The 9909-nt window shown below is 59.2% G+C and overlaps 1 protein-coding gene across 5 annotated transcripts; it reads right to left on the bottom strand.

Annotated features, from left to right (window-relative positions):
- Window positions 1-367: 367 nt before the first annotated feature.
- Window positions 368-7815, bottom strand: LOC106112930 (coiled-coil domain-containing protein 183-like). Of its 5 annotated transcripts, XM_055797519.1 has the most exons (13): window positions 5610-7815; window positions 5116-5237; window positions 4074-4242; window positions 3842-3946; window positions 3525-3647; window positions 3002-3130; window positions 2799-2859; window positions 2616-2716; window positions 2179-2339; window positions 1653-1812; window positions 1382-1507; window positions 1039-1132; window positions 368-522 (listed from the first exon to the last, which is right to left on the bottom strand). In XM_055797519.1, the coding sequence occupies exons 1-13, from the start codon at window positions 6075-6077 to the stop codon at window positions 416-418; spliced, it is 1926 nt and encodes a 641-aa protein (XP_055653494.1). In that variant the 5' UTR covers window positions 6078-7815; the 3' UTR covers window positions 368-415. The 5 variants fall into 5 exon arrangements, with proteins under 5 accessions (XP_055653494.1, XP_055653492.1, XP_055653493.1 ...); XM_055797517.1 differs by having other exon boundaries at window positions 1039-1507; XM_055797518.1 differs by having other exon boundaries at window positions 392-1132.
- Window positions 7816-9909: the final 2094 nt, after the last annotated feature.

A 9909-nucleotide genomic window follows, 5' to 3' on the forward strand; every position in this document is an offset into this window, starting at 1 on the left:
TTTCCCCAGAGCTGCCTTGGACAGGCAACAGCCCTTTGAGGTCCCACAGTGGTCTGGGGCTGCAGAGGTCCCGCGAAGGCGATTGCCCCACAGGAGCAAGCGGGAGAGAGCCACCCTGACCCCAGCTTTGCTTTGGCCACGAAAGCGGTTCCCCCCCCGGTCCATCCCCACCTCTGCAGAGAGCGCAACGGGGTGAGGGGCGGCGGGGATGGGGGTGCTTCCAAAGCCAGCTCAGCACCCAGGCGTCCCAGGTGCCAGAAGTGACCCCCCCATTCCAGGTGTACCACAGGCCTGTGAGGAGTGCAAAACATCTACTTTATTAAAGCTGCCGGCCAAAGAGCACAGCGGGTGGCTCTAGGGCATGCCCAGCACAGCGGGTGGCTGTGGGGCATGCAAAGGTCTGCTGGAGAAACTGCTACTTCTTGCCACGCTGCTTGCTTTTCATCAGGAGCAGCCCCTGCTTCTTGATGCCCTCCCGGGTGAGGACAAGGCCACAGGATTCGTCATCAGAATCCAAGGACTCTGAGGAGAGAGTGGAGAGGAGTGGGCTGTGGAGGCTCTGTGCGCTCGTGTCCCTGGGCAGAGCCGGCACCTTTTGCAGGGCTGGTGGCATCCCAGAGAGCCCTCGTGCGGAGCCCTGAGGCACAGGCACTGCCGACTGGCTCTGCCAGCCCCGCATCCCAGGGGGACCTGCAGAGCCTGGGGTTGCCACCGCTGTGGCCCCTCTTCAACACTGCTGGCGCTTCCCAGAAAGGCCTGGAGCCAGGGGGTGGTGGGTACAGCTCCCGCTTTGTTAAAAACACAGTAGAGAGCTGCCAAAAGCTCGTGGTCTCCCCCAAGAACATCCAACAGGAGGAGGCCACAACCAGGTGATTTTGAAGCCAAGGCTCTCCCTCCTTGTCCCACAGCACCTGGGACAAGCAGCTCGTGGGTTGGGCTCTGCTGGGACAGTGGAAGACAGGCAAGGATGCCCAGGAATCCCCACGGGCAGGGGCTGGGATGGTTGCTGTGGCACGTGTCCTCGCTGTGCTCTCCTACCTTGGCCGCTGCCTGCGTCCTCCAAGGAAACCCTCAGGTTCTGTGGGTGATCCGCAGTGGTGTTCTCTAGTAAATTACGGACCTCGGCAAAAATCTGTGGAAGACACTCTGGGTTACTTGCTGAAGGGGAGGTGGGTGTTCCAAGCCAAGGGCTGCCCCACCTCGAGGTCCCCGCGCGGGGCACACCCTGCAGTGCCCCGTGCCACCGGGGGCTGAGCTGCTCCATGGCTCTCCCCTGGCGCCACCTCCATCCTGCCAGCTGGGAGGACGCTTGGGATGGGCCGTATGGGAAAGCCCCGTGCGGGTGCCCAAAGGCCACAGCAGGGATGGAGCCCCCGCGCACCTTGTTGTCCTTGTTGGGGCTGCGCCAGTCGTGGGGCAGGCTGGCCACCCGCTGCACCAGGTAGCGCAGCTTCTGCTCACAGTGCTGCAGCTTCTCCTCCACCGCCATGGCCTTGACGGGATCCTCCTGGAGTCAGAGAGAGAACAACCACCTTGGTGGGGAAAACGAGCCACGGGGGGGGGACAGTGGCTGCGCCAAGCGTTTCCATGCCGTGCTGCTGCACCACCGGGCAGTGGCCGGGGCCAAGCTCACGCCAGCCCCATGTGGGTACCTGGCCGGGCACGGCGATGCCCTGCAGGCGGACGAAAAGGCTGTCGATGTCCTCTTCACATTTCAGCAGAACATCCTTGCTCCTCATCATCTGGGCCCGCATATCCTCCAGCCGAGCCTCTTGGCACTGCAGTTTCAGCCGCAGCTCCTCCTCCAGCACCCTGGAGCCAAGCACATTCACATCCATACAAGTGCACAGGGGGGGCAGGAACACCCTAGAGCTGTTGCAAAAGCTGCTCAGGTTGCCAATGCAGAGCAGAGGTGCTGCCTGCAACCCAGCTCCACGCTGCTGGTACCACTTCCCACGCCAGGCCAGAAGCGGGGGTCCTCCTGCCGCCGCAGCGGGAGCTTTGGGTGCTCTGCCAGGCCCAGAGCTGGGGGAGCCCCCTGCTCAGAAAACCTGGCGGCACAGGAGGGGTGGGCGGCTGCAGTGGGACGTGGGAAGGGGTGCCCTGCTGTGTCGGGACACCTGGCACACACGTGTCCCCCCCGCCAAGGGCCGTGGCCCGGTGGACACGACTGCACACCTGCTTGTGTTGGAGGGCTGGTGAAACTTCAGCTTAGCTAGGTTCAGCTCCAGCTCGTGCAGCCTCTCCGCCAGTGCCCGCTTCTTCTCCTCGCCCTCCTTGATGCACTGCTCCAGGTCCGCCGAGGACTTCTGCTGTTCCAGGAGCCTGCCGGGTATGTCCTGGCCGGGGGAGAGCACGAGGACTCAGCCCCCGGTGCTCCTGCAGGGTACAGGACCCGGGCCGTGGCCTCGGGGAGCCGTGTGCACCATGGACGGCTGCAAGCTCATGTCACGGAGAAGTGTGGTGCCATCCCTGCCCGCCCCAGAGGGCCTCTGGGGGTCTCCCGAGGCAGAGGAGGGCAGAGAAGCCCACAATGAAACAAGGCAAGCAGAGGGCTCTCAGCTCCCCGGGCCCTGAGCAGCCGTGGGTTTTGCCAGAGGGGGGGGTCACGTTACCCAGATCCTGGAGCACTGCAGCGCAGCCTTGGCCTGCTGCATCTTCTGCGTGACCCTGGCCTCGTGCTCCATCTGGGACCTGACGGCCTCCAGACTGGTGCCTGGGGTGGGAGGGAAGCGTCAGGGAAGGATGCCTGCGGCTGTGCCCGCGTCCCACCCCCCTGCACCCTGCCAGGCACTCACCCACGAGCTGGTCCTGTGAGGCCGGGGTCGGGGAGTCCACGGTGAGCTCGTGCCTCTCCTGCTGCAAGGATGTGCATTGTCACCCCCCACGCTGCTGACAGCCGGGGGGAGCTGGCCCTGCAGGCCCCCGACCCGTGGGGGGGCCCGGCACCGATGCCTGCCGTCTGCCCACAGCCTGGCCTGTGCCAGGACCCCCAGCTCACCGCTCTCAGGTGTCTTTGGTACACGTCCTTCCGCCACCCTGTGTCTACAGAGACCTCCTGGGTGGCCCGGGAGCGGTACATGCGCGCTCTCTCCGCAAGGATCCGGCTGCGCGTCCTGTTTGCGTCCTCCTGGAGCGTGTCAGAGAAGGGAGAAGTGGCTGTCAGAGCTGGAACGGACCTTTGGCAGCCAGCTGAACTTGTGGGATGGCCAGGGTCAGCAATGACCAGCCCCGCCGCCAAGTAGACAGGCTGGGAAGGATAGTGGGCAAGGAGGGCTGGCGGGTGGAGCGTGCTGCCTTCGCCGTAGCTGGGGCTTCGGGCAGGCTGTCCCCAGCCCCAGGGCAGCGCGGCCCAAGAGCGACACCCGGGAGGAGCTATGGAGCCATCGGGGTGCTGTGGGCAAGCCCAGCTCCGGCTCTTTTGCTCTTGGTTGAAGGCACACTCAGCAGCTCCGGGGCACATGGTGCCGTCGGTGGGCTCTGGAGGGTGGAAAAGGGCCCCGAGGTGCCCCTGGCCATCTCACCTTGGCTCTGTCAGCGGCTTTGCAGGCCTCCAAGGCCATGAGATCCATGTCCTGGAGCTCCCTACCATACAGCTCGGCCATCTTGCACAGGAGGTCCAGGTGCGGAGGCAGGTGGGCCAGCTCCTGGGACACAGGGAGCCACAGCACGTCACCCCAGTGAGCCCCAGGGGTCCCCCGTGCTGTGACAGCAGATGGAGGGGAGCAGGAGGACCTCTTTGATCTGGGAGGGGGGCGTCCCACCAGCGTTGCCCCTGGGGCACCTCCTTGTCTCTGCTGGGGGAGCAGGTGGCACGATGGCACGGTGGGGAGGAGCTCACCTTCCTCAGGACATCCCGCACCGCCAGGTACAGGGCAGTCACCTTCTGTCCAGTGTGGACTTTGAGGAGCACCTTCTCAATGTTTTTCTCCAGCTGGCAAATGGCCTGGGGCAGAGGTGGGGGGGTACAGGGGGTGACCCCGCATGCCGAGCCCAGAGGCCAGCCGGGGGGTGCAGGGGCTGGATTAGAGCCCTCTGCAGGTGCTGCCAGCCCAGGAGGGGGTCCCAGGTACCTGCGCCTGTGCCTGCTGCTGCTTGTCAGGCATCGCAGCATCCTGCAGCTGCTGCAGCCGCCTCTGCAGCTCCTCCCGCACTTGTCTCCGCTGCCTCACCTGGTGCAGCAGCATGTTGCAGGTGTTCACCCCGTTCATAGATGTCGGCCTGGAGCTTCTCCTGGGCCACCTGGATGGGCATGCGAGCATTCAGCAGGCTGGAGGCAGAACTTGCTGGGCGCCCGCGGCACAAGGGGGTCCTGCCTGCAAAACTGCCCCCAGGGTGGAGCTGGGGACACCGGACTTAGGGGTGCTGCCTAACTGAGACCCAGGGCTGGGCGTCAATCGAATCCATCAGTGCCCCAGCTGCGGGGGTGCCGGAGAGCAGCAGCAGCAGCAGCACCACCCCCCCGCACCCGCCTGCCGCTGGCCCTGCAAGAGGCCCCCGGGCAAAGGCAGCTCTGCGGGGCCAGGGTCTCTGTCACCGCAGCGGGGCTTATAACCGCGTTGTAACCTCGGGACGGGCAGTGAAGGGCAGGGCAGGGACAGCATCTCTCTCTCAGGGATGCGGCTGGAGCTGCAGGAACCCGGGCAGCCCTGGGCACACACAGGCTGGGACAGCCGGGAGCACTGCCGGGACAACAGATCTGCTCAGGGAGCTCAAGGAGGATCTGCACGGGTGGGTCCCGCAGTGGAAAGGGACCCGTGGGACCACACACAAACACCCCCCGTTGGACCACACCAGCCCTGGGGGGCTGTCCTTGTGCCGGCACCAGGTCACTCTACCACCCACCCTGTCCTTCTGAGCCTTCCCACAGCCCCAGCCCCCTGCAAGCAGCCCGGGCGCGCTGGGCCCTGTCTGGTTGGCCAAAGTGGCCCCCAAGGACTTTGGCGCTCTGCAGGTCTCAGAGACGCTGCGTCTGTTGTGCTGTGGGCACGAGAGGGGCAGAGAGAACAATCACCACCAGCCTGGGGCCAGTCCCAGCCTAGTGCTGCCCTGTGCCGCCCGCTCCCGACAGGGCCAGCGCCAGGCAGGGGTAGAGCAGGAGGGACCCGATGGTACCTGCTGGCTATGGCCCCGGGCACGGACGTCCTCCTGCACAGCCTCACACAGGCGGGGGAGCCGCTCTCTGGTCCCACTGCGCTTTTCCTCACGCGGCTGCGCGCAAAACTTCCCGCCTTGCTCTGGGGGACACAAAGGCGCTGTTGGTACCGTGCAGGACAACGCGGGGACCGAGAGCCACCCGCCCGCCCCAGGCCGTCCCCACAAGAAGCCCAAGGGGCAGCACCCTGCAAGGCGACGGCGGCACACAGCTCCTGGGCGCGCTGGCTGAGGTTTGCCTTGCGGCCCGGCATGGTGCCGCTGCTCCTGCCTCGGCCCTCCAGCCTGGCTGCGCACGTGGCAGCCGTCGTGGCTCTACTGCCCGGTGGAGACGTTGCCGGGCTGTTAGGACGTTGGCAGGCTGTGACACGGGCTGTGACATCACAGAGCTGAGCTCACTCCCTGCACTGGGGGAACTGTCACGGCGGCACCTCCCAGTGCCGCATGGCACACACCTCCTGCTCGGCCAGCGCCTCCTGCTCAGCCATCGCCACCCACGGCCCCCTCCTCTCCGCTTCTGCGGGCGACAGGCGAATGAACAACCAGTTACTGAGGCAGCCCAAGGCAGGGCGGGCAGCGCGGTCCCAGCGCCGTGGCTGCAGCAGTTGCAGCCCGCCCAGCTGGGGGACCCCTCCAAGCCCCACCAGACACGGGGCCAGGACACTTGCAGGGAAAACACGTGGGCACATGGACCCGAACAGCCCCCCGCGCTCTCTGGCAGCTGCCGGCTGGTTTCGCATGGCACCAGGAGCCCGTTCCTGCCTCGCCACGTGCCTTCGGCAACACGGAACAGCTACACAGGGAGTTCTGCTCCCGTTGCACCGGGCAAGAGCAGACCAGCTGCTGAGACTGGGCTTTGGTCTTGTCCTTCCCGCGCGTTCTGGCTCAGCTACAGACACGGCAAGGAATGCAAGCATGTACATTTATTCGTTGAGAAATAAAACCAAGCTCCCTCTACCAGAGAGGAGAATAACCCTCAATCTTTGATTTGCAGAAAAAGACTCCTTACAGAGGGAAACTGCCTTCCTAGCACCAAGCTTGTAGATCAGCTCTGATGAAGTTTCTGTAGCTCGAGATCTTTAATGTGCAGCCGTCCTATGGTGCTCTAGCTGCTGAACATAGGAAACAAAGAAATTAGAGGATTCTGAAATCAAGTGTTACCGACACAGGATCATCCCAGGCTCTTACTCAGCACCTCATGTGCAGACTGATGGATTGCATGTTAACGCCAATGGCCCGTGACAGGCTACACGCAGACATTATCATCTTCTGTGCTTCATAAAAATGCGCATGAAGAGATGGCCCTTTGAAAGACAAGCAGTGAAGGCTTTGTGCCCACAAGGAACCTGGCCAGTCTGTCTGTGCACGTAGAGATCTCCACGCTGAGGCGGGGCCCACGTGGCAAGTAGAGTCATTATGCCACTACACTGTCCTAGGCAGCATTTAAACATCACGGCAGGTTACCGGGGGGTGGCAAGAGAGAGCTTTTTAGAAGAACGGCTAAAATGCCTCAAGGATGTCCATTTCAGTGGCCCTCAGCAAAACTCAGACTCTCGAGTGGACGGCCCTTCCAAAATACTGCTCAAGAAACATGAGCCAGGCTTGTACAAGCTCGTGTCAACAGGCGCCTGCAGAAACCAGCTTCCAGGAGGAAGCCTTTGACTAAGGGTCTAGTCCCACAGGCCCCCTGCACCTCACACGTCAAACCTCTCCGCTTTCAGTTGTCTTCAGCCCTCCCTGCCTAAATTCTGGAGACTTCCCACGCTGTTCACGCTACAAAGGAAAAGGTCACGTCAGCAGCGCAAGCCAGAGCTCCCTTCAGTTCTCATGTAGCAGGCAGTCGGGCGCGCTAAAAGTGAACAGCCAATGATGAACACAGCACTCGTCTGGGAGAGACATCGAGGCGCTGGCTAGCCTGCAGCTCCTGACCTGCTGCCTGCTGTTAGCATGGGAAGGGGTACGTCACGCTGAAGGCTCCGTAAATCCCTGCTGGCTGAGCTTTCGGTCACCCAAGCACAGGGGCTTTGCCTGGTGGTTTGCATTTTCCGTCTCTCCTCCTCCACTTGCTGTGCTCTCTTCCCCTCTTCTTTGAAACACACCAGCTCCACTAAAAAGCATTTGTTGAACGCAGCTGAGACAAGAGCTCATGGAATCTGGAGCTGCCTGGAAATGCTGGGCAGGTATTAGAAAGCAGCATAAGCAGCGAGAGGAGAAAGGACAGCTGCCAGGATTTCTCTGTCTCGCACTAAAACGGGGCACAACCAAACTGCTCCTGCTGGGGAATGGCGGCCCAACAAAAGCCTGTCCAGCTCGATGGGCAGAGGCCACCCATGCCTGTCGGAGATTCTCACTGACGCCGTGGAATGAACAGCTGACAAGCACAGGCCACCCCTTCGGCCTACAGAAAGCATCGCCGTGGCCGGAGGCACCTCCTATACCATTCACAAAAATGATTTTATGTCTTTCTGTATCTCTAATACAGAAGCAGGCGATAACTGATTTTTCTTAAGGTAGCTAAATACATGTCACGAAGAAGTTATATGGAAGAGAAGGTTTTTAATAAGTCAGCGAGTACTCTTCTATCCGGCAAAGGAAATCTTTAAGAATGGTGTTTTAATTATCAAGCAGCCAATTGTAGAAGCCCAAGTCAGTGATCGTGCTGCTCAACAGCACAACTGTTCTTCCTCTCCACTGAAAGCAGGAGCAGTGCCCCGGCATGACACTGCAGTGCACAGATGTGTGAGGAGCCACTTCTTCTGTCCATTCAGATGGACAGTAAGGTCCAGGCCTAGTGTCAGAAAAAGGGTTGGACTTTTTCTGGGGTGTCTGAAGTCCCCATGGTCAGAGTTGCGTGACAAAACTTGGAAGCCTGGGATACTTCAGGGATTATTCCAAGTGTGGGAACTTCCCTGCGGGAACTTTTGTCTTCTTAGGCCAAAGGGTGTTTGTCAGCTTTTCCTGAGCTATCTGTATGGGTGAAGGGGACTGAGAGGGAACAGTGCAGGCCCTGTTTGTCTACTCCCAAGGTTTCCAAAGAGCCCATCTTGCTTCTTTGAACCTCAGCCCTTGGCAGGGAACTAAGCACCATTGCCATTCTTTGCCAATTCATCCATCTGTCCCCCCAAGACATCTAATCTGACGTCTCATCTGTTTCAGGCGGTATGCGTTCCTGGACTTGGGACTTTTGCGGTTGTCAGAGAGCAAGTAGCCAGCAAGAAGGGTGTGGTGGTTGCAAAGAGACACGTGTTTCACCTTGCACACATGACTGTGCGGGATCATGACCTCCAATACGGTTGCACAGACATTCCTGGGAAGCAGACACACTGAGAGCGGTGCTTGCCCTTGAGCAGAATGGGCAGGCGAGCTCTGCTGTCCAGAGGTGACTGAGCAGAGTGCCAAAGTCATGCCGCAGTCCTGAGAAGAGCGTCAGTCAGCTCGACAAAACCAGCCTACTGCGAGGAGGACCCTGCCTAACCTATTCATTTCAAATATTCACCCGAGGACGATACAGCATAACAGCAAGCTCTTTTTGACCTGTGTTGTGAAATTGCTTGGAGGGGGGAATTACAGACCGAATATCATAACAGTGATCTAATATCATAACAAGGAATTCTTTTTGTGTTCCTCACGCTTCCCTGGTAGCCATGTGAAGGACACAACCAAAGTTCTGCTACCTGCTTTGGTGAGAAAAGTAGCTGTTTGCTTTCGCAGTCGTACAGAGCCAAAATGCTCCATGGATCCACCCAGGCAGAGCTCCCCTGGAGAAGTTGCCAGGAAGGACTTCTCTTGGTGGTTCTCATCCTATCCTCGTAGCCATGTGAAGGACACCACAGAAGTTCTGCTACCTGCTTTCTGGCGTGAGAAAAGTACACGCTCACTTTGGCACTCGTACAAAGCCAAAATGCTCCACGGAACCACCCAGGCACAGGTCCCCTGGAGAAGGTGCCGGTGTTGTAAAATTGCTTGGAGGGGGGAATGACAGATCTAAGACTATAACGACCCTATAGGGAAAAATGCAGTTGCCACTTTGGAATGGTTGGCATGCACAGAACCTACATCACCACTGTTCCCTAAAGCCATACCAACTGCTATCCTAGAGCAGCGGAGGGTGGAGCGTGTTACTTACCCCCTGTTTAACTCAGTGTTTAATTTGCTTAATAATTTGGGGGGTTGTTACTTATCCCCTGTTTAATTCAATGCTTTATTTGCTCTAATAATCTGGGGGGTTGTTACTTATCCCCTGTTTAACTCAGTGCTTTATTTGCTTAATAATTTGGGGGGTTGTTACTTATCCCGTTTAATTCAATGCTTTATTTGCTTCGTAATTTGGGGGGTTGTTACTTATCCCCTGTTTAATTCAATGCTTTATTTGATTGATACTATCAGCGATACAGATTATGCAACCAGAAATAAGGAACGACTACAACGCAAAAAGCTATTACTGAGTTGGAAGCTAAGAGATGAATCAATGAGATAAACAAAAAGAAAAGGGGGGATTGTGCTAAACACAGTCGTGATTCATGTCAAAATAGAATATAGTGTGGTAATTGTTGTACCGTGTGTAAATCTAAAATAGTTTGTGGCCATTATAACCTGTGTCACAATTGTAATGAACAGGCGCGTGTGCTTCTCCTTTGAGACCCTGTAAAAGCTCCCCCTTCCCCTGAGGTAACCGCTCCTGAGAAAAGGCCGCGGGGGACAAAGAGCGCACGCGCCAGGGAAAAGCCGCCAAGGGAGACAAAGACCCGGAAACTC

Source organism: Falco peregrinus, chromosome 2, assembly GCF_023634155.1.
Source record: "Falco peregrinus isolate bFalPer1 chromosome 2, bFalPer1.pri, whole genome shotgun sequence".
Lineage (NCBI taxonomy): Eukaryota > Metazoa > Chordata > Aves > Falconiformes > Falconidae > Falco > Falco peregrinus.

Coding starts and splice junctions, on each gene's coding strand:
- LOC106112930 (XM_055797515.1), bottom strand. CDS start 6,077: ATGTACATGCTTGCATTCCTTGCCGTGTCTGTAGCTGAGCCAGAACGC. Junction 4,243..5,115: donor CCCGGGGCCATAGCCAGCAG/GTACCATCGGGT, acceptor ATGCCCATCCAG/GTGGCCCAGGAGAAGCTCCA. Junction 2,717..2,798: donor CTCACAGGACCAGCTCGTGG/GTGAGTGCCTGG, acceptor CTCCCACCCCAG/GCACCAGTCTGGAGGCCGTC.